Raw genomic sequence first — 24,992 nt, 5'->3', positions numbered from 1 at the left:
CATGACCCTTCATAGCTGTATCAACTCAACAGTGCCTTAATACTATCACACACGGTAGCTGTGACAGTCACGGGGTCAAGTGATAATTATGGAACAGCCCTTCACTCCTGTACATTCTGGCAAATTACAATGCTACTTAATCAACCTTGGTGGGAGCCCTTCTAACTGGCTGAAGTGTCAGGCAATTGCTCTGGTTCCTCAGCCCTATAACCAAGCCCAAGTGATCACAGCGATGGTGACAGTACTGCTGACTGAGATCAAACACAGGAACAGCTCAACTTTTAACCTTGTAGAAAGAATAAAGCATTTGTTATGTGAAACGATGTTGTTCATTTTAATTTCAAACAATGTCACTTTTTAAAGGAAAATTATTGGCATGATGCCACCATGCTCACGAGCTGTCACTTGCTGTAACCGCACACTGAAACACATTAAGATTTTAGTGCAAGTCCACTGTCAGATCAACTAAAGCATCTTATTTTATGCTCAGAAAGAACGCTGTCTAAAATAATGTCAGTAACTATAAATATCACCAGCTCATTTTCACCCAAATTATAGAAAAACCTTTTATTTAATTTTCCGACCAATTTGGATTTTGGAACAATCTTTTCAATTGCAAACACCATGCTAAAAACATTAATTATTGTGAAATCAGAACAGCAAACTGAAAGACACAAATCAATGTCAATACAATGCCACTGTTCCTTCTTTACTGACAGAATTCACTATTTCACATCTCAGCATTTCATAAAAAACTACAACTAGAAAATGGTGCAATTTTTAGTTCACTTGAACTTAAGTTATTTGCAAATGTCTAACTGCAGTACATGTGGAGTCACTCAAGAAAAATATTTTCCAGATTTATCATTTGATTCAATTTGTAAAAATCTGTTCATAATGTGCATAGGGTACAAGAGAAACATCCAGAATGCGGAAAATCCATCTTAGAATAAGGCAAGATGAAGGAAGATGAAAGCTCACAGAAGGGGAAAAAAAGAAGCATGCTTCCTATGCTAATTATGAACAATAATCTCCCTTAAATATTTGAAAAATTCAGCCGCTTACAAGTTTGGAAGGGAAATACTGAAATAAAAGTGAAACCAATCACATGTTGTAAAGAAAATAATGAACAAATTAATACAGCATGTGGTACAGAAGCTCAGAATTTAGCACCTACTCCAGAAATATTTGCTCAGGGTAGGAATGTTACTGCTGAATCCATGGCTTTGCTCCCTTCTTGTTCATCAAACAAAGCACTACTAGTTACAGTAGTGTCTCCATCAGATGAAATTAAAATCTTTAGAAGTTTATCCTCAGACTAGATCAGTGAACTGTTATAATGTACAGTAACACTGATCATACAGGCAGTTAAACAATGCAAATATGAAGGCTTGAGGGAAACAAGTGGAAAGCTAGTTTCACCACTCAGAGAACAAAACAAGGTGTCATCATCACGTTCTGTCTGTTTTTACGATGCCTGCTGTGCAGAATGGGATTAAGTATAAAGCTAAAGAAGGTTTTCACTAAGAGCAGTGGTATATGCACACGCTCTGACCAAATACCCACTGGGCCAAACATTTGAAGAGGACTTGACTTTTAAGGTGTCAGATCCCATGCTACTATTATATTTTCCAATCTCCCTCTTATTAAATAGATATGAAGTTAAATACACACATTTACAACTACAAGGACAGCTAATGCAGTTGAGTTTTAAAATGCTGTATTATTCTAGAATACAAAACATAATCCAGTTATACTGAAAGCAAACATTCATTATTATTGAATCAAAATATTTTGGTTGGCTGTACTGAATATAATTGAGTTTTGAGCTTTGTCTAGGATGACACGGTGCCACGTGAGATCTGCATCTCTGAACTTGCATTGAATTCTCTCCTACTTTCTGCTCAATGTTCTGGACATGGTGTTTTTGATTGTGACTGAAGTCAAACAATTTCCATGACGTAGGCTACCCAGTCATACAGAGACCATAACTTATGAAAGAGACACTATCAGGCTAAGAAATCCAGTTGACAGAAGAGGATGCAGTTCTCGTGTTTTTAACATGGTAAGCCAATTTTTTTCTGTCAAAATATAACTTTCAAGAGAAATTCCTGACTCTACACATCATTATATGCATGAAAATCTGCACTTCAAAACTTCAGTTGCAGATGTAAATTAGAAAATAACACATTATAGAATGGTGTATTTTCATCCGTATTGTAAGCACTGAGTATGCTAACTTCAGAACATTTTTTTTGTACATATGTAAAATTGTATCATCCACCCATGGTAGAGGGGTTGGAATTAGATGGCCTTGAAGGTGCCTTCCAACCCAAACTATGTTATGATTCTACGATCACAGTGTATACAGACCAGCTGCAAAATCTATCATCTATGTTAAAGCTCATGTTTCCTTAATAGTTAAGTGTGCAAACCCAAATGAGATGCCTTTTTTTTTTTGTGGTGTTTTCTTTTTCTGTTTAAAGACAGAAAAAAGTAAAAAAAAAACCTCTGTTGTGTAAATGACTGTGCTTTCATAGTTTGTTTCAGTCTCAAAGCTTGTTTGTGTTACAAGTGAAGAACAGACCTGGGAGTCAGATAATTTGTACCATCCCCACCACTGGAAATGGATACAAAGATGAATTTCACAGAAACGTCTTTATACTTCTGATTCATTAATTCCCTCACAAAAATTCCTTTTCAAAGGAAAGCTTACTACTCAAACTCTTGTTCACTACTGCACCTTAAGCTGTTCTTTAAAACACTTTTCGTTCCTTCTACATTTCCCTTTGTCTGCTGTAATTTATGTTTCTGCTTAAAGCTTGCCCACAACAAAATTCAGTGAACTATCGAAGAAATCAAAACAAAGCTTCTACTGTGTGCTAGAAGGAACATATATCAAAACAGGCTTTTAAAAATGGAAGTTAGGAGAAGAAAAACAACCTCAGTTAAGTCAGAGGACACAGAACCATACAAATAACTCCTAAGAGCCTAACCTTTTACAAAAAGTACAAAAAGCTTTTAACTTTGGCCACATTTACCAAAATGTTGAAGAATCAGTCAGACACAATGAAGCTGATTTATTAAAGTTGGCTGGAAAATGCATGGAAACAATGCCAGGACAAAGACAGATTCAATGTAGGCACCACTTCTTGAGGTACACTACTTGCATGGCAATGAGGAAGTGTCGAGCATGCTAGAAGGTTCTGATTAGCTGGTGACACACAAGCTAATTAAGGAAGGAAAATTTATGTTTAACTGCTCTAAGTGGCAAGCAAAAAGTTTCTTGCACTCCCATCTGTACCAATGTAAACAGGATCCTTCTCTAAAAAGTTGTAAGACAAACATACACAGTCAGAACCAGGATGATGGGAAGAAAAATAAAACACTGGAAGCAAAGGATACAGTAAGAAATGGCAACATTTCAACAGTCTCACAGAAACATAGTCATTGACCTCACAGTATTATCACAATCCTTTGCAACTGCTTCATAAACTATAACAAAGCAACTGGATTGTATTGGCAACTCTACTCAAATACTCCCATCCTTCTAAAATAATCTAATAACTCAAGTTTCCTAAAAACAACCACAAAGCAGCACACGACCCACAAACAAACAAAAACCCCACCACTCTCTATCATGTTATCTCAGAGCCACCTTATATAGAATTTTCAAAGTTAACTTTTCAAACATTTTTGTCCCAATTAACATGTTACAGTACAAATTTTCACCAAAAAAAGAAAAAACATTCCTGAAATTATTTGCAGAAGTACTTTTCCATGAACTAACATACTGAGGATTGTGCTACTCTTAGGACCAGAGCTATGCAGTGGATCTGCTTAGCCCTTCTCATTAAGACTTTCTATTGAGTTCCCAAAGACAACTGAAAAGGTTTTAAACAGAACAAAAAGCTAAGCTATAAACCAGGACAATTAGTGAACCTTTTAATAGAAAATAATAACAATCTAAATGACTTGAAAAAACACTTCTGCTGCAATTACTGAGACTCCATCCAACTCCTCCCTCCCTACTGCACCCCTTGCAGGGCAGATGTGAATTGCAGCACACGCTATAGATTGCTACCTGCTCAGAGAAAGGGCTCTTTCCATCACCAGCCAGGCAGACTGCTCCATTTCCTACTCTCTACTGCAGTCTCTTAGGATCTCTTCATCAGTTACGGGCTCCCCAGCATGTTGTTGTCACCTTCCCTCCTCTCTCCCCCTCCCACCATCCCTTCCCACACCCGGACGCTGAAGGCCCTCTCCTTCATAATGCTCAGGAGCTCTAGAAGGGAGGAAGATTCCTCCTCCTCCTCCTGGGGCTCTGCTCCAACCAGTCTTCAGAGATTGTGACCCTACTGGGAAAACAAGAACAGAAGCAAAAGCAGGCACTATCCTCACACTGAGTCAGACCAAATGCCAGTCCATGCCAACATCCTACCTTAGCAGAAACCCAGAGCAGATACATGAACAAAAAATATATTGTTCATTTCACTTGTGTATCCCTCCTCCCAGCTTCCAGCAGTGCTTAACTTGCAGACTTCCTGAATCTGCATCTCTGGTGGTACTAACCCCTGATCGATTTTTGGCATCCAAATGCACTTAGTTTTTATCTGGCACTTATTTCCTCAGTCACTCAATGCCACAAAATCCTGCAGCTCTTCACACTCAGTGCGCTCATTTTTACAACACTTTTACATCTTCTTATTTTTATTTTTCTCCTCCAAATAACTTATATGTTGAAAAAAATCAAGTCATAGCAGAAATCTCACTAGGTCACTACTGACTACACTAAAAAAAAAAAGATCATTTACTCTATTGTTTATTCTATTCTTTATTTTCTACCTTTAACTCACAGAGCAATCAAAGAACTTTCCCAAATCTTCAAGAATCTTTGAGGGAGAACAGTTTTTCCCTAGGATGTTTTCTTGAAAAGTGGCATCACACCTGCCACCTTCCATAACACTCACACTGAGGGCATTTTAAACACATAATAGAGATCGTGATCGTTGTCTGACAAGCACCAGTGGTTATTATAACCAGAAGGACTTAAGTAAGCAGAGGATCTCGCAGGAAAATTATATACACAAATTTGATAAGCAGTGCAGATGTCTGTTTCGTGGAAGAGTCAAGTTAAAAAAAAAGATTATCTTCAGTTTGAATTCTATAGATTGACAGTGTGTCATTATTTGCTATCTGTTAAACATAAGGGTAAAGGAAGATATATAAGGAAGAAAGTGAAAACATGCTGGGTAAGAAGCCCGGGAGACAGGGGTCCAAATCTAAAGCAATAAAGTTGATGCAGTGTAGATTATATAGGAAAGCAGCTTTGACTAAGAAGCTATACGTGATGAATTGCTGCGAGGAGGGAACCTACCACAGAGAAATTTTGTGATACATGGACAAACAAGAAATGACTGGCTGACAAGCCAAGGAACACTGTGGAAATGTTTGGTTAACTGCAGTTTTAAGCACCCGTATCTCGAGATCACTCTGGGAAATGATTTTTCCTCTTTCCTAGGCTGTAACCCACTTTCTGAAAGCCAGGGGGGTTATACCTCAATCTTCCAGTTGCTGAAAACCAGAGGGTGGCATAAGTTACACCTTACTTTTGACAGTTCAGTAATTTCATACATGAATTGCTTCAAAACACTTGAGTGAATATCAAATATTTCTGACATTTCACTGTATCTGTTTTAGACCTTCATGCTGAAGTTTTCTATTATTGATAATAAATTTTCAGACAGAACCCCTGAGATGCTCTCTGTATATCAGGCAAATATCTCTAAGCTCCGTATGTGCAATTACTGTTGAAATATTACTACACTGCTTTTAGTTATCAAACAACTACAACCCACTCTATTATACTTGTCCCAATCCCTTTGTGAAAGTACCAGATACCTCGTAACACCTGGAAATCAGACTTCCAGTGACTGCTCTGGAAATAATGCTAGTATTCCAGTCTGTGACAGAAAGCACAAAGACATACCTACCATACTAAAATTTAAGATTCAAATACAAGCATTTCACAGTTACACTGCAGTTTCCTTACTACCCTTGCTTACTAGCCTATTCACTAAGAGGAATTCCAGATCAAATACATCTATTCTAATGTGTTTCTCTTCTGTGTACTGAATATTTTACTTTCATATCTTAACATCATTCTTCAATTTTTTTTATTGCTGTATGCCTTGCTGAAATACTCTACTCTGTGATGTCAACTATAAATCTTTTTTCCAAAGATAGAAGAAAAAGGGAAAAAAAAGCAAGGTGAAGCAACAAACACTCTCCTTTTGGAAAGTGATTGGAAAGACCTGTTTAACTGACACAGTAGTAAAATATACAATTTCAGGTATTTTATAGTAAAAACCGCTGATAAGATTACTGAAGACGGGATTACAAATATGGGTATCCATTAATTGTATGTATCCACTGTTTACCTGACTAAACTTATGTATAGGAAGATACACACCATGTATGCACACAACATGTGACAAAATTTGTGAGCAGTATGTTTCAGGGATTTCTGTCAGGCTTCAAGTATGACAGGCTTCAAATTCTGATTTGCAAGCACATGGATTATCATGATACATTGAAATGGATTCCTGTGCCAGAAACAGAAAAACTTCTTGGCATCTTCAGTGCTTTACAATGAGGATCATTAACACTGATGATCAGAGGGACAACTGATCAGAATAAAGCAGGTTCTCATGGTTAAGTATCAAGAAACAGTGGCTAAGCAGGAGATGGTCTGACCAGTAAATGAGGAAGGCGAGTTAAAAAAAATATGCAGTCACCTGTTTAGCTAATCAGGAAAGCATTAGATAAAAGCCTCTTTCAGAATATGTAACTGCTTCCTCTTGGCAGACGCTTTGAACCAAACCTTAAAATGTGCACGAGGAATAAAGGGTGCCAATAACACGTAAATTTTTATGTTTCTGCAAGTGTAAACTTTTCTAAAAAAGGATACGATTCAATCACTGGTATTCTTGGTGTAAAAAAATCAGCATTATTTGTTTTTGCTGTTGTTTAAACTCTGAAGTCAAAATCCCGCTTCCAGACCTTGAGAAAGAGTTCCTAAGCAAAAAGTGTAACAGTGACAAAACACTGCTAGTGAGTCTGCTCCTGAAACACTCTGAACATCCATCTCCTGTTTTTATAAACAGACTCCAAGCTGGAAGCAGTGCATTTTTAAGATTCCTTCTTTTTCATGAAACAACCAAGCTACTGTAACTGTTCTCTTAAATTGCCATCTTGCTAGTGACTCTGCTATTCCTGCTAAGGATCTGTATGTTCATCTCTTTAAATAGTCACAAAAAGAACGATAGGAAGTTATATTTGCAGAGAAAATAAAATGCAAGTTTTTTTTTTTATATAAAAATCACACACAGTTCTTGTAAGAAATAAGCTTTCCCATATTCTCACAAATCCAGCATGACCACTACACATGGAACAGGCACCATGGCATCTTGTATAGCACACCACCGACCTTTAATTCAGCTAATTTAAAGTATTAATCAATCAACTGCACAAAGCATACACAAATCTAAAATAAATCTGGTATATTATATTGGCTTGAAGCATCTTTTGCAGTTACTTTCAATTATCTAAACCTTGTACAAACATATTCAAAATCAAAATTCTCAAAATATCAGCACTATTTTTTTTGTTTAGTCAAAATCTGTTCCAATCCAACAATAAAAAGCATCATAAGGTTTACTACCCTGCTAATTTACGGAAAAAACACAAATACTTTCCATGTCAAAAATAAACCACTCTTTGGACCCACGCTGAACATCACAGTAACTAGCTCTCTAGGAGTTCGTCTTTTAAATCTGAATTCTGTAAACAAACAATGAAAAATAAAACAACAAAAACAACAACAAAAAACACAGAAAATTATTACAACTACAATATTTATATGAAGGTAATGATCTGCCAAAAAACTCCAAAAAATAAATGTAAAAAATTTAAAAATATGAAAAGTGTGTTTTATGTACATGAAAAGAAAAAAGATTCCATAGAACAGAAGTTTAACCATTGTTTTGTTTCTTTACAGTGTAGATTCAGCTACTTAGAACACTTCTCAAAAATATCACGATATCTGAATCTATTTTGTATTGATACATGTAGACACAGTATAGAGGATATTAAGTGAGCCGGAAAATATGGAAAACAATTTTAAATGTGCTACATAAACACAAAAGGGAAGACATTTTGCTCACAGAGCAGCGCACGTAATAAAGTCGGCATCTTTCTTACACAAGACAACACGAAATTATTATTTTAGAATGAAATCCAACCAGAGACAGAGCAAGCATGGAAATCAAACATGAAGCTGTTCTTCACATAAACCAGGTAGGACAGTCTTCACTTGCAATTTATGCCTTAAAAATTGAGGTATTTTTCTGACAGAGTTGTACATTTACAGGCAAGTAGTAGTAGGGCTTGGACTATAGCTCTGTGTACATGCTGGACTGCTTTTTGTCTCTTCAAGAATATTACAGGTTTTGAGCTCGAATTTGCTAGTCCATTTTTTCCTGAGTTTGTCCACAGTCTGCGTTTTATGTGGTTATGCTTACTATCTACACCTACACACTTAAACTGTTCTTTTATGTTTATGGTCCAACATCATTAATTCATTGACCATCAAACAGCATATTTGTTTATTTAGAGAGAACATTTTATCACACAACTGCTTATTTCATCTGACAGTAAGCCAACAGTAACAACTGAATTTCCCAAGTTAGTCATAATACTCTGAAGGATTTCTTTTATTTGAAGAGTTAATCTCTAAGACAACACAAATTAAAAAAACAAAGTGTACACTGTTTTATAAGTCATTTTGGCACCCAGATAGCATTCATCTTTCTTTGTTTACCCCTCACGTCCTTTTTTGGTCAGCAAAGAACAGTTTTGCCTTTTAATTATGAAAAATATCTTTAAAAATGAAACATTCAGACGCAGATGTTGTTCTTATATAGGTCAGCAGTAGTTTACAATAAATGCATCTGTAAGATGAGCTCATGTTAAGCTTTTAATTCCAGTATGATTATCTTACATTTCTGAAATTGAGAGGTTATAAAAATGAGGTATACTTGCACAACATTTTAACACTACTACTTTCGGAATCAATTTCTTTAAAGATATTCAATGGTGTCTTTAAAATGCTCCTCCCAATGACTGCCTTCCATGACTGATTAAAGAATATAAGGCAGAATAGGCAAACATACTAGCACAGTCTGAAGAAATACTAGGAAATATTTCTGCAGATCAAAATGAATGGTATAACAACAACAACACTGCTGCACATAATGTCATGCAACCACAGCTCATCTGCCCCACTACCACTCCCTTTATCCCTTTCATGTTTGGGACTGCACTTGGCAGGAGGAGTGGCTACAGCTCTACAGTGCTTATGTGCCATCCCAAAGGACTAGAGTTTGAAAGTATTTGGAGTTTAACTACTTATACAGTAGCCCAGAGACCTTCTATCTGCAGTTCCCTGTTTCTTCTAATTACTTCTCTTGCAATTATCCCTAATCATGGCACTGGAACCATACAAACCATGAAGAAAGCAGCTTCTTTCAGCGGTACAAAGCCACTATGTACTTTCTCTGAAAACATACAATACTAAAATTGTCTCCTGACTGAACAGAATCCTGCAGGATCCCCATCAAACTTTTTCACCCACACGCTCCAGTACCTAAGATGATTCCCATAATATCCTTTAAATTCAACATAAGGAAGACAAAGCAAGGTTTCAATCCTTTTCAAATGTCTGAAACAAGAGAAAGAAATGGCATCTTGCTTCGGGTCCAGAAGCAAGCACTCATGAAGAACAGATATGCCTGGGATTTTCTGATAGAATATGGGAAAAAGATCAGATTAGTCTAAACAACCTCCTCCCTCCGAAATGAAAAGAAACCCTGAGCTTGATACTTGAGTTGGAGGTGTTTGAGGATAAATTCCTCATATTCAGTTTGTCATTTAAGGAGAGAAAATATGAGGTATCTACTTGGAATACAAGCATAAACACTTTTCTGTAGAGTATGATACAACTGCTTTCAGTTTGGTGATCCACGAGATTTTAAGTAAGGGAATAAGGCTGTCCCACATCCCGAATTAATGCCCTAGAGGCATTAATGCCTGTCTCTATGTCACTGGAAATTTATCTATCTACACACACAAAAAGAGCTGTATGGCAACAAGCAAGGGAAAAAAGTTTTTTGTTTTTGCCTTTTCAAAACTGTGAAGATCATTTATCCCATTCTTCACTCCCTGCAGTGAAGGAAATTTTAGACAGCAGTGACAGAGAGAGAAGGGAAGTTACTGATAGCTTTGTTATAATATTATCTTAAGAAAAACAGTGTAAGTAACAGATCTAGCTTTCAGATAGAGAATTAAGCAAGCAAACAGTTGTTTTTCACAGTTGCTAATACCAAATACAGTTTCAAGTAGCTGGTGTGTTACAGACTATTACTTCATCTCAGTTTAGGTAGAAGAGAGATTTGCATTTTACCCTGCAACGTGAGGTTTAAATATAAAAACTACAATTTTTTCGGTTAAGTGTTGTAATTTCTAATGACAATGATTCAGAATTAAAAAAAATCCTTCTGACAGAATATATAGGTCATTCTACATGCTGGAGGAAAGGAAAAATCAATTAAAAGTTTTTTTTAATTGCTATAGTAATCAGATTACAGTATTCAAAAATAAAGATCAGCTATAAAGGTAACAGTAAGTCAATGATACGAAGATGGGAATGCAAGGAGATGGACACTACTGTCCACAAATGTTGTTTAATATTTAGAGGTAGCCTATGCTATGCAGTAGCATTTGCAGAGATGACAGTATTAACTTCGGTAGCAGAAGTGCTCTGGTTCTGCTGGCTGTTAGCAAAAAGAAGCAAGATTTGTCAGCTCAAGAAGGGCACCCTATTAATGCTGCTAGAATGCTTCTGAAACTCTGCCTTCTTCAGGGTCATTGTTACATAGATGCAGCTGTTATATATCTTCCAGTTTATCAAAATCAGTCTAAAATCCATTTTCGCCTAGTGTTTTGTCCTGGATAGGTCACTCAAAGCCTACACCTAGACATAAGAAATTATTAGATAGATAGATGTGGATGAAATTATTGTATGAATTATTTGGATTATTGTATGAATTTAGGCCTTGGGGGAGGCTTCTGGTCTTATTTTAAAATGAACTTTTTTTGGGGCGATGCTATACATTGTAACTCTAATAAACCCCCAAATTATTAAACTTACCTTAAAACACTGACAGTCTCCAGCCTCTCCCATGACTTTCTGCTGGCAAGTACAGCAGTGGTAAAATGGTAGTACTTACTATGATACACCACGAAAAAAAGCTAGAAAACTTGAAGGAGCTTCTAAAAACAGTTTTGAAATATTTTGATTTCCAAATTAAAAAAAAAAATAACAAAAAACAGTACATTTTATTAAGTAAATTTGATTAATACCCGTTTCCCTTACACAGCCTGTAAATGAAGTCTTGTAGGAATCTTGAAGCACACTGAAATTGTTGAACAACTACCAGTCCATTGAAACACACACAATCAAATACAAAAGGCATCAACAGAAACAATGATTCACAAAGGATAGGTAGCACTTGCAATACCTTCATGTTAGATGCCTCAGTTTCCAGTTTTGTTAGGTGATTTGAGTTGTCCTCTAGTTCCTGTCGAAGGTTGGAGTTCTCCATCTTTAATGCCTCAACTTGTTTTAACAACTGATCATAGGAAGCTGCTGCCATCCTGGGCTACCCTCAGCCCTAAAAAATAAGAGAAAATACTAAACATAAGCATATTAACAAAGCAAACAAAAAAACTAAATTTATCTAACTAAAATTTTCTCGGTCCCACTTACCACTGAACTTTCTAAACGTTTAACTTAAACCCATTAAACAAAACTGTCCGTGCCTAAAACGAATGCCAGTTCAAAGGCTTTTTCCAACGGGCTTCCATTTGATACACATGATTATGCTTATGAAAGTAGTTCACTAATGACTGCATGAGGTACAAGGGAAACCCAGAATATATGAAGGGAAGTCACAGCATCATGTAATAACATTCCTTTTATTGGCACTTCAATTCTAGCAATAAGAAACTATAGAGATAAGAGACCATATTTAATCATTTATGTATAATCAACTAGCACTGCCAAACATATCTAGAAGATGCCGCCTACCTACAGGTTTTATGAAACAAAAGGTGGTCAGTCCAATGGCTCAAGATTCCTTAGAACAGACCAGACTAATGGAGATGTTGTGTGAAAAGAGAACTGTAAATACTGACAAATTTTAACAGAATAAAAGCATAAATGTGCTAGTAATGGAGTGTTTTGTTAAAAAAAGAAAAACACACAACTCCAAGCAATGAAGATTAAAGGAAACATTCATGCAATATAAACCCAAGAAGTGGTCATATTGCACAGCAGAAGAAACAGATAAAAGCCAATTCTTAGTATTAAGATACCTCACATTGTAAATATGTGTAGGAAAGTTATGGCACAAACCATGCTGTTTTTACAGTGATTGTGCTAATAGGTCATACATGCCTTTTCAAAAGGCGTTATTTTGGTTAATACTGTAACAGAGTCTTAAGTCAAAATTACTCAGCCATTACAAAGCAGAAAGAAAAAACTAAATGATAAAAATTCAAATTGTTTCCCACTTTTCAAATACTAAAAAAATGAAGTTCTTCCTCTAACAAACAATATAACTAAACATGGCTAACCATGTTCAAAGCTCTTTACAGCTAAAATTATCAATTTCTTATTCATCAGAATAACAAGAAGCCCACCACATCGTGTAAGTACAAGTTACCCTTCTAACATCATAGTGAGAATTTCCTAGGTACAAGATGTTAAACCCGAAAGAGAAAAACATAACTTCACAGGACAAGATTCCTTTTTATTGTTACTTCAATACTTTGGAAAACATGAAACAACTAAAACCTCCTATTCAGCAGTTTTTCTAAACTTCTGGAACGTATTGCAAATACAGCTTGCAAGCTATCCTGAAAACTACACTAGCAAGAGTGCATTTTCTGTGTATACTCTCATTAAGCCTTTGACATTCCTGCTTGTGTAACTCCTTATATAATCAAGTTGGCTCTTCCAGATGAATCTTAATTGAATTATCAAGTCAACTAAAAGGTAAGTAAAATTACCGTAAGAGGTTTCATTTAGTTCCCCAATATAAAATTTGAAAATTAAGTTTAATTTTTCTGAATTTAAACTGAATGAAATATAAGGAAGAACGTATACCATTGAAAACAGGAAAAATAACAAAAGCTGTAGAGTATTTGATATGACTAGCTTATTTCTTTTTCAAGAAACAGATCTTCGCGTCCTAAACATCTGTCATCATTACAGAAAGGCCAAGGAAGAAGCCTACCATTTATGGAATTGTGATTTCCATGACACTATAAATAAGCTGAAGAAAAAAATTCCTAATAATAATAATAATAATTATTATTATTTTTTTTTTTTACACGATTTGGTCATACTTTAAGGGAGACCTGACTTTGAGAGAATTATTCCGTGAATTCTGTGCTTTTACCACCAGTTTCACCTAAAAGGTGGAACGCTGTTAAAGAGAGTTTTAATGAAAAAACAATGCCAGACTGCTTCTGTTCCACTTCATGGATGTATTTAGTAACTACTATTTTTGCATTCTTATTAGTAAAACTAAAAGCTATAGTTTATATTTCTTTTCAGAACATAAAATGCAAGGACAATTCTGCACAAACCCGGGGAAAGGTAGATAGCTTGTAGATGTCTCCAATTCTAGCAGTTATAAAAATTACCATTGTATTGTAACTGGGAGCCAGAGAACAGCGAGAAGCTCACTGCTGCTGGCTGGTGAGGCGCTGCAGGCCGCTGGCACGAATGTGAAATGCAGCAATGCCTGGCAGCTGCTCTGCACTACAGCAGCATTCACATAACATTGCATGGTACTACAGGAATTTTAAAGAGAACCTCCCCTCCCTCAAAACAAAACAAAATCAAAAAAATCAACACAACATATGTTTCGGTAACATTACAAGGTTTTGGTCACAGAACAAGGTTTGGGGGAATGCAGGGCTGAAGCCTGAATCCACTACCTGAATATCCCTGTGGTATTACTTGAAGCATTAGAGGACAGGCGAAGGGCAGTACCTGGTGCTGGCACGGACACCACCACACAAGGGAAAGGCAGAGTTTCCACCTTAGTTCTGCAATCCCAGTGCCACACCGCTCCAACACTTGCTGCAGGGGTCCCTGCTACAAAAAACACCCTCCCTACACCACCCAAAAGGCTGCAACAGCACAGAAAGCTGGACCGAGAACAGACTGCTGGCCATGTAGGCACTGCCTACAGTGACTCTTGACACTCCACTGGCTAAGGCACCTGGGCTTCCTGGGGGCACGCAGATATTTACTCACCTCCCCAGCCCTCCAAGGTATTTTTTTTTTTCCCTGCCTGTAAAGGGCAGACTACCAAAATGTTTGAGGGGAACAGCAAACTACTTTTTAGAAGTAATACATCTGGCCTACTCTGACTGCACCAAAGCATTTGACACGGTGCCACATGTGAAATCAGATGAGGTTATGAGCAGAAAGATTGTACACGGATAAGGAATAAATCAAAGACAAGATGACACTGGGCAGCGCTCAAAGCCAAGCTGATGGGCTGGAGCCAGGTCACCAGTGAATTTCCACCAAAACCAGTCTGCGACGGGTACTTGTAAATGTTTGGCTTTTAAACCGAGGCACCAGGAATGGCTGGGTGGCAGCAAACTTTCTGCCATGAATTCCAGAAGCTTCATGAGGTCAGAGGGCTACATATAATACATAAAGAATGTGAGGACCTGTGCAGTATGAAGGGGGTGAAATTGTGAGCTGGAATCCTGTCATTTGGAAGCAAGCAGTGAGTGGGGAGCAGTAATGTGAACCTCGCAGCAGTCAGGTTACTGTACGCCAGAGCACTACCAACATGACCTTGACACCTGGAAAGCAATCATGACCCCTGGAGTTATCAGGCCATATTACAAGGTACAGGCAAGAAAAGTGAATTCAACTGGGTGCAGAGAAAGATGCTAAGTGATCAGGGGACTGCAGAGTCTCTCATGAGAAGAGACTTGACGGGCAAACCTTTCTTCTTCATTCAGCAAGAACAGCTGTAATCACATAGCTACGCTTTATTATCAGGGAGGGGAAAACGCTCAAGGAGAGGAAAAATATTTATGTTAAAACACAATACTGACACAGAAGAAACGGCTATAAATTGGTCATTAATCAACATAGACCGTGAGCTACCATTAGAAGTTGTAAATTCAGCAACATCCTTGCCTAGCTCACTGCACAGGAAGAAATGGTACTCAGCAATTCAGAAATCCAGTCTTGTATTCCTAAACTTCATCACAAAACAACACTATACTTTTATTCATCTCTCCTACGTACTGTACTTTTTTTTTCCTGTATCTTCAATCCATCTGTATCTTTTTCTCCTACATTCATTCTTTCAGCACCTTTCGAAATAATGAAATGTGAAGGCATTTCACCAAGGACTTCATTATTTCATTTTAAAATGGAGGAAACTGACAGGTAATGCATGACCACAAACACCCAGGCTTTCTGACGCTGAACACCAGATTTCTCTCAGGCAGACTGAAATCACAAGGGTCAGTGAGACACAAGCTGTCCCATGCACATTCAGTTCACACCCCAAAACTGAAGCCATTTAACAGTCATTCTGAACATTCACTTACATTGCCTCCTAAGAACACAGTATAAAGAGGGACACACCCCAAGATCTGCCTGTCTTCCAGAAATAGCTGCCTCCCACAGCCTCAAACTAGATGCATCAGATCAGAGTTCAGCTGCAGATACCAATTCTTGGATTTATGCTCCAAATAAATTACTTGAGTACAAAAAAACATTTTTAAAACACAGAATTGGTGGCAGCAGTAGAAATGAGCAGTATCACTTTACTCTGTCCTAGTAACTTCATAGTAGTTGAAACACTTGCCACGAGGGAAGAACGAGAGCCCTCTGCAGAGAGGACTCACAGTCACATACGCTGTTTTTCATGGTAGAGACCACATCACCAGCACACGGTAAAGTATGAATAGTTTACACTTGGCCCACCATCCTGAAGTTTGTCCATTGCACACATACACAGAAACACATTCAAGGCTCTTGGGGCCAGGATCAGAAGAACCAAGACTAAATCACTCTCCGCTCCAGGTACAAAGCCACCACCCCGTGAAGGGGAAGGGAGTGGGAAGAATTCTGCACTCCAATGCCAGTTCCACACTTAATTCACCCCAAAGGAAAATGCATGACACCTGGAGCACGACCCACCCTTGGGAAGTTCACTATTATGCTTCGGAGTCAAAGTCCCTTTTGCACTCTGTCTGTCTTTGCAGAGGGGTCATGACTCGAATGGAAGAATGGAGACACCCCTTTTTCTAGATTTACTCCAGGAAACAACCCTCCTGGGATACAGGAACTTTGAGACTAACTCCCTTGATATAAGAAGCACCTAAAATCTAAGTCTCCTAGGCCCCTTACCCATATTCTCAGCTTTAAGAGGTTTCTTCTCGATCCCTTATCAAAGGTGAAATTATGACAACAAATTTCATGCTGTACTGAATCAGCAGTTCGCGTGAATATACGCAAAGAAGAATTTCAAGCTAGATATAACTCTTTCACACTCTATAACCAAAATTAATGAGAAGCCTACATTTATGCAAATGTACTGTTAAGATTCAGATATGCATTTTCCCACATTTAATAAAAACTGCACAAGTAACAACTGCCCAAGAACTGGGAGTTTAGATATGCTCTTTTTAGTCTCAAATCCCAGGCAGGCAAAAAAACAAACAAACAAAAAAACAGTATCTTCTCAGCACTTATTTCTTATTGATCAGAGCATTTCTTTTTTTCTTTGAAATTAATGAGCACATGTACTCAAGAGCCCTGAAGTTCTACTTAAGAACCCCAAGCTCAGTAATTTGTGATACATTAATCAAATATTCTTATGAAAATATTTCAGACTCCCATTACTGTTTTTTTTAATCCATAAAAAAATGTAATTATTAGCAGAGCATAGTATTTTATAAAACAACTTCTGTACAACAAATTTGTCTTAGTCTTTTCAGAAGAGGATAAAGAATAATCTGAAACATAAAACCCTACCATGAACTTTTTCAACAACACAGAGAACTGTTATCGCCTGTATGTAAGGCTAGGTAACATTTTTCCCTACAACCTATTTATTTCAATTAAAAATTTTTCAATAGAATTATTATTCTGGGACCTACGTGAGCTGCCTGAGGGTGATATATAGATACATATATACTTATATATAACTATTATTAACAGTTAAGTTGTGCAGCTACAAAAATCAGTAGCAAAAAGCAAAACTACTTTCTTCAAAAAGGTCAATTCAAACAACATTAATGTCAACCATGGCTCCAGTTAATTTGATTACAGATTACAAACTTTGTTGAAAGTAGCAAAAGAGATGTTTGTTCAACTCTCTAAAAAGCAAACAAAATTTAACGTTTTATTACCATCACCACTGGTAAGCAGATGTGCTTCTGCACACTGTAACTGGAGATTTTTCAGAATGTAGTTTATCTTAAGGTAACAATTTGTAATCATCGCAACTAAAATTGATAAATATCTAGATTATAATTTAGTACAGTTGGAAAAGACTATCAACTTTGATCTCTTTCTATACCCACAAGCGTTACCCAGTTGTCCTGTGCTGAGCTCTGTATCTTGTCCTTATCATTCTTTACCATTCTGTCATTTTTCGGTCATTCATTCACAGCTGGCTGAAGGGGGAATTGTTTCTCTGTGGGCTTATCACACCGAATTCAGGAAAAAAATTACACAGTCATTTCTGCATATTTGAGATTTTTCCAATTAGTTTAGCTTGAACACTTCAAAACACATTTTGCAAAGTGCCAAGTCTAAGGGTTCTGACTTGGAAGAGACTAGGGCTAACACTGGCATGGCTGTAAGGGTGCCAGCCCCAGCTGCCTGCCCTTCCCATCTCCACAAGGTTCCCACCCAAGGATGAGAGAAGGGCTCAGCTGCTCATGCAGCAGCTGCTAAACCACTGCAGATTACTGCCTGACTACCAAGGTAATCTGAAATAGGTGTCAGTTTAATTTAGTATGCTGGGCCATTAACCACAATGGTTCAGCAGCTGTTACACAACTCTTCCCTAAAGACTGGCAAGGCTGACAGACAGAAACAAAAATCCAGCACAGCTGTTCTAAGGTAAACCAGCCACCCTTACAAATCTCAGCCTTAGGTTTACCATTTTTATACATTTTTTAATATAAGCAAGAGAATAAAGCAATAATTTTTTGGCCATTCTTACTATGAACATATCAAGCCATGCCGATTTGCATTAATTCAATTTTTCTGTTGACTAAATCCTTTATTAGGTTTTCCATTATTCTGTCTGAAGCTGGTCTTCAGGAAAATGGTTTATATGTAGTTATCTTTCTGCTAGTCCTTCTTTAACTCTGGCAAAGTACAAGCACTCTAGGTGCTGTGCTTAAGAATTTAATCAAAAATGACTATCGCTAGGCCACAGATTGTCTTACCCAGTCCAGTTGGGGGCAAGTCTTCCAGGCCTGCTAATTTAAAATGCTTATCTTTCATAGGTATTAACATTGTTCTTTTGTACTCACTGGAAAATACTGCATCGGCCTCAGGTCATAAGAGTCTTTTACCCTGATTCTTTCACACACACAGAAATCAAACTTCTGCCTTCTCCAGCATCACACCGATCAACTATACTATTTTTACCTTGTGGCAGACCTATGCTTTATTAAAATGTCCTATTTGGCCAGCACATTTCATTGTTTCTACCCCTACCTGCATCAAAGAACAAACCCCGAATAAATCTTCCAGTCAGCAGCAGCCTGACAGGAGGGTATTGTGTTTGCCTTTTTATCATCTGCTCTAAGCAGGCAGGCAAACATAACAAGGAGACTGAAAAGACTCGATGGCTTTGGGTGTGGTTGAACAGAATTAAGAAAATACTCAGCAGAAAGTAAGAATTGCCATGAATGGAACAGCAGGTCTTGCACCTTCTGTTCACGCTTTCATTCGTTCTGCATTTGCACGCTCAGGTCAGAGACATGCAGCGAAGAGTAGAAAACAGCCGTCACAGAAAACTGTTCTTCATTTGTTCTTGAGCTCGCTTCGGCAGCAAGGACTTGGATATGAGAAAGTGGCTGCAAATAATGTAACTCTTTTTAAAAAATTTCAAGTAACTGAAATTGAGAACCAACAACAAATTATACCAAATGATAATCTCTAGGGTAGGTACTCTGAGTTCCTGTGGGTTTTTTGGCCATTGTAGAAGAAACAAGATCCAGAAGAAAAGCCCTTCTCAGTTATCCTAACACAATGTGTGAAATCCCTTGGAAAGTAAGCCGTGCTCAACTTTCTCTTCCTAACCTCACCTGCACCAAGACAATTTTCTTCTTAGTTCTTCTATCTACATTTGCACACAGATGATCTTTGTGGGCAGTAGAACAAAATACTTAAGTGTTAGTATACCTGACCTTCTTAAACCCTTCTGACTGCGGGATAGGGTGAAGGTTTTTTTGTTGTTGTTGCTGTTGCTTTTGTTCTTCCCTAAATTAATACGTAATTTGACAAGACCTATTGATCCACTGTTATATTTTCTGGACAATGTTCCTTAAGATCAATAACACCGTTAAGTATGCTGCAAAATCTCTACTGCACCAAATTTTCAAATATAGCAGGAGCTTTATCATGCACAAAAGTCAACCTGCTACACCTTCAAATGCAGGTAGTACAGAATGCTGTATGTTTTGCCCTAGCAATGACAGTCTTCATAGCTCACGCTCTCGGCCTGTACTCACAAACGATCATAAGCAGATGCATCATCTGTTCTTCCTAATCAAAACATAGCTTGGCTGATGAAGGTGCCAAAATAAGAAGAGATCCACACTCTCTGCATTCTTCAAAAGACCATGAGGAAGGAGAGAAGGAAGATGGCGGTTTGGTCGGAAACCATGACCTGCCTTTCTTGTTACAGGTCTAGTTTAATGGCAGTCGTGTGTGTTAAATAGAGATGACTTCACCTTTAGGATTTTACTAAAAAAATCTAATAAAAAAAACGTATTAGTACAAACAGAGGGAAATCCAGAAGTTGTATGTTTCAGGCTATACATGGTCATGTTCAGCTTTCATTACATTCTCAAGACAAAAACCTCACTTATTCCTTTAGAATTCTGTGTCGGGAAGTTCCTTAGCTGGTTAGTCATGCTGCATTCAGAATATAACTGCGAAAACACGAAACATGATTTGCATTTAAATACTATATTGAACACAAAGCAGTCCAGACATCACTTGAATCATAACTTATATTGGACCAGGGATGATTCACGATCCTGAACACTCATTCTTCGGCATGATCATTTTTGCTATTCATAGTGAATTGCGTATGCTCTCACTGCGTATGACTTACTGCTGTTTAGTTTTCATTTTTCATCATCTTTTAAGGATTCAATTCCAGGAAGTTTAAGCCATCAGAAAGCCTGAGTCAGGTCCTTATTCTCTTTAATTTGTATTTTCAGTTAAAATAAACCAATAGTATCAAATAAGTCAGCCTCAATTAAAAAAAACAACAAAGATAATGAAAAAATATTATTTTAAATAGGTTATCAATCACGATCATCTTCAGGGTTCATTTTCAGCACTTTTTGAGAACAGAAGACTGTTCGTCTCGCAGAAAATACATCACCATGTGTCCACACAGGTCCTGTACGAATTTTGGAAAACAATCGGTGGAGACGTGCAGTGGTCTTCACCAAAAATAACTCAGTTACTGTGTATCACTAGCAGTATAGCCTGTTTTAAATAAGATTTTGTTATATTGATGCAAAAGTAATTAATAACATCTCATCAGCAAAAGCGTTTTACTAAGTTATGATAATACAGAAATCCAACATAAGAACTTGTAGACCAAAGGTAACCCAGTTTAGATATAAGCATTTCCAACATATGCTGCATACTACAGCAACATGCATCAGAACATGTATCATAACCCAGTATTTTGCACAAAAGTTTTGGCAAATATGATATGATCTGAAGGATGATCCTTATGAAAGTCTGCAGTCATGAATCATTTGAAATATACTTAAAAGTGATCTTTTATTCAAGCTGCCATTTTAAAGAGCATGAGTACTCACAGTAAATACTGCACTTGTTACGTGAAACAATACAAACACTGTCTCTTCTTCTGGTTCTTCTGAAGAAGTAAAGGAAGAAACATCACCATAATAATTATCACAACTATTACTTTGCTTTTATCACCTTCCTTCTTTCCAGAAAAGAAAGTGGTGAAAACACCTCTGCACCTATGGCATCTTCTAATATTTTAGCTATTGGAATGAACATTCAAAATGTACAGGAGAAAAATCTAGAATCACCAACAGTAGCCAACTGCTAAGGCCTCACCTGATGTCCTAAAGTTTAACATAATCCATACCTCACTGACAGATGGCAAACCTGTGATTCTAAAATTAGATCCAGGTCCAGATAGACAATGTTTTGAGGGGGTGTTTTAGTTAAAAAAAAAAAAGATTTAGCTTCATCAAACCTTTTTTGCGCATCATTCAACAGGACTAAGAAAGTGGCAAAAATATTCTACCCATTACTTGGAGCCTCCTCAAAAATACAGAAGAGTCTAGTTCCAGGGAATGACTTCCAGTGCACATGCCTATGTGTTATTTTCAAGGAACTGTAATACTGACAACTATTTGGGAATCCTTAAACTCCATTGAAGGTAAAAGAAAAAAAAAGGTGCATAATAGAGGCAGAAGCACTAAGGACTGATTTGAACAGAACGAGTGTCACATGGAGAAAGGTATGTAGAAAATGGGATGAATCCATGTCGTATTATGTACATATGGGGAGCAACCTACTGCAAACACTGCCGTACAAACCGAGCAGCCGCCCGTTCCCTGCTGCACCTCTGCGAAGCATCCTTCAGGCATGACTGCCCACAGCGAGCCGGCCTTCGCCAGTCCCTCGGAGGGGATTCCGCCCGACGACGGGCGCTCCCCGCAGCCGGGCACGCCGCACGCAGCCACAGGGTGGGTTTAAGCCGCCGCTCGGCCGGCGGCCGGGCCCGAACACCGTGCCGGCAGAGGCGCCCCGCGGCTGCACCCGCCGTTGCTGCGCGGAGGGCGCGTGGTGCGGCGGTGACCCAGTTCCCGGCGGCGCTCTCCGCGGGGTGCCCGCACACCGCCTCCCTCCCTCCTCCTCTCCCTCCCTGCCCGCTGCGGCAGCGCAACCAACAAAGCGGTGCCGTGCCGGCTGCTCGCTGCCGCCCGCCACAAAGCCGCTTTCTTCTCGCCGCCCGCCGCCGCCCTGTCACGGCCCGGCCCGGCCCCGCCCGCCGCGCACTCACCCCATGGCCGCGGTCCCTCCATGCCGCCGCCGCCAGACCCGGCCCGGCCCGGCCGCTCCGCCCGCGCCCCCCGCCCGCCGCTGACACGGCCGCAGCGCCGCCGGCAGGGCCCGGCCCCGGCGCTGGCCCCGCCCCGCCGGTCACGTGCCGCCCGGCGCAGCGGCGCAGCCAATGGGCGCGGAGGTCCCGCCCCCCACCGGCAGCCGCGCGGGGGGGGCTGTCCCCGCGCCACGCCGCGCCCCCGCGCCGGGAGCGGCCCCGTCCCCGCATGCGCTGCGGCACGGCCCGGGCGGGGCGGGGCGGGGCGGTGGCAAGTAGGGCGGGGGGGGCGTCGCGCAGCTGCGCTGAGCGCTGCCGGCGGCGTTCCCCCTCACCTTGTCGGTATCCGACTGAGCAAAGCGTCGCTCTCCGCCTTTTTATAACCCCCCTTCAAGTACTGGAAGGCCGCAGTGAGGTCACCCCGGAGCCTTCTCTCCTCCAGGCTGAACAGCCCCAGCTCTCTCAGCCTTTCTTCACAGGAGAGGCGCTCCAGCCCCTTGGTCATCCTTGTGGCCCTCCTCTGGACCCGCCCCAACAGCCCCACATCCTCCTTGTGCTGGGGGCCCCAGACCTGAACGCGGCACTCCTGGTGGGGCCTCGCAAGGGCAGAGCAGAGGGGCACAATCACCTCCCTCCACCTGCTGCCCACCCCTCTGTTGGTGCAGCCCAGGATGCAGTTGGCCTTCTGGGCTGCACCCCTAGAAGACAACACTCCACCCTCAGGAAAGATGCTCTTTACCAAGTAACTTTTCATCAAATGTCTTCAGGATTAAGGAGGCAGCGTGACATTATGTGCAACCTTCAACAGGGTATCACATAAAAACCTCTAGGACCTCAACAGTATGCCTAGTTATAAGTGTTCCCACACTTGAGTTTGTGATAAAGCATTTTAAACAAAATTAACTGGAACAGTACACAAAGATGTTTCAGGCCACGTTTTTGGGGTAATTAACAGAAGCTTTGTAACAACAGCAACATCAACAGTGGACATCCTTCTGGTCTTTATCTTTTGATCAGTTTCCTCTTGAACCTAGACATACAGAGACTGAGTTAACAATCCCTCAGGCTGTAACAAATTATCATATTACTCTTAACAGGTTTAAAGTTATACTCTAGGCAGGCATTAGATCTAAAAGTCAACTTACTTTGATATATGCCACCATTCTTACTCAGAAAAGCAAAACAAAATGCTCCCAGTTATCGTGCACCTCGCCATCCTAAAATCAATTATCTTAGAATAAGTGTATACTCAAATGTACACAGGGCCAAATGTGCACTCACCAGTTGACAAGCTGTTGCAACATGAGTTGCAGCTTATAAAACCAGGTTTATCAACTAATGGTTTTAAATCATGTTCATAACTTATGGGTGCAATGCAGTTAGAACTAATTTAAGCATGTAGAGACAATACCAGAGAACTGATGCCAGAGAAAATGCCCAAGAAACTAAAATCCTCAATACTTTCAAGCTAAAATGCATACTGCTAAACTAACAACTAACCTTGCGAAGTAGGCTTACTTTTCACTAGCTCTTCATAGAACCCAAATTAGGAATATCAAAGGCTACAGGACGTATTCCATTATTTTCTGTACCTCTGAAAAACTAGCTACAGTCCTCAGTCTGTGAGAAGATTCTTGTTAGTTCTGGTACTGGTTAGTCCTCTGAGAGCCTGGTACTCACAAGTTGCCCAAGTCTGATTAAATTCAGTGCCGATGAGAGATGTTAGATTCACTGCTCAACAGCCTGAAGTTCTCCTATTACTGATGGAAGAAGCAGAGCATAAGCAGCAGCACAAATTCTCTATAATATACTCTGCCAACATGACAGCTGAGTGGGAGACAGAAAGCTTTCCCTTCTTCATAGTAATGTCCACTTTGCCACGATTTTCATAAAAATGGCATCTTGTATTGTGTCACATGCACTTGCCTCTGAAGCAAAATCCAACATTAAGTGGAATTTGGTTTAGCATACAGCATGTTATTAGCAGTAAGTTTATTTCTCATACTGTATACTTCAGTGGTGTTGAAACAATGGTATGAAACCCAACAGATAAATGGTATTGTGATACATACTTTGCTCTCTTTCAAAACTGTTTTCTATGTGCAGTACTGGCATCTAATAGACCTGATACCAATAAAATAGCATTTGATTAAAAAAGGTCAGGCTCTCAGAAAAAAAACAACAACACTAAAAGGAATTGTACAGGGAAAAGTCTTGTATAGACTTGGAAAGTACCTAACCCAAAATAAACCATTGAGCAGAAAGAACAAGATGTCTTTTTCATCCTTTAAAAGACACCATTGCCAAAACCCAAGACAGATCTAGCAATACCTACTATGTATTACATGAACTTTGAAGCTGATTGAAAGAACAAAATCTCTGCACGTAAGCTATCAAATCCCAGGGACACAATTTGTCATCAAAAAACAGTTTCATCAGCTCAAAATGCAACTATTTGTATTACTTTGTACC

At 39.1% G+C, this 24,992-nt stretch overlaps 1 protein-coding gene across 5 annotated transcripts in view; it reads right to left on the bottom strand.

Moving 5' to 3' along the window:
- Positions 1–24,992, bottom strand: part of APC (APC regulator of WNT signaling pathway) — an 89,625-nt gene that overhangs the window by 47,769 nt on the left and 16,864 nt on the right. For 2 of the 5 annotated variants that reach the window (XM_035562621.2, XM_035562624.2), the window contains exons 1-2: positions 22,482–22,552; positions 11,640–11,792 (exon numbers count right to left, since the gene is read on the bottom strand). In XM_035562621.2, the coding sequence (XP_035418514.1) occupies positions 11,640–11,774 (135 nt within the window). In that variant the 5' untranslated portion in view covers positions 11,775–11,792; positions 22,482–22,552. Of the gene's footprint in view, positions 1–11,639; positions 11,793–19,926; positions 20,028–22,481; positions 22,553–24,992 lie in introns of those variants that run through there. The other 3 variants (XM_035562623.2, XM_035562620.2, XM_035562622.2) reach the window with 2 other exon arrangements.

Source organism: Cygnus atratus, chromosome Z (assembly GCF_013377495.2).
Source record: "Cygnus atratus isolate AKBS03 ecotype Queensland, Australia chromosome Z, CAtr_DNAZoo_HiC_assembly, whole genome shotgun sequence".
NCBI classification, from domain to species: domain Eukaryota; kingdom Metazoa; phylum Chordata; class Aves; order Anseriformes; family Anatidae; genus Cygnus; species Cygnus atratus.
This window is presented reverse-complemented; position numbering and strand designations above follow the sequence as displayed.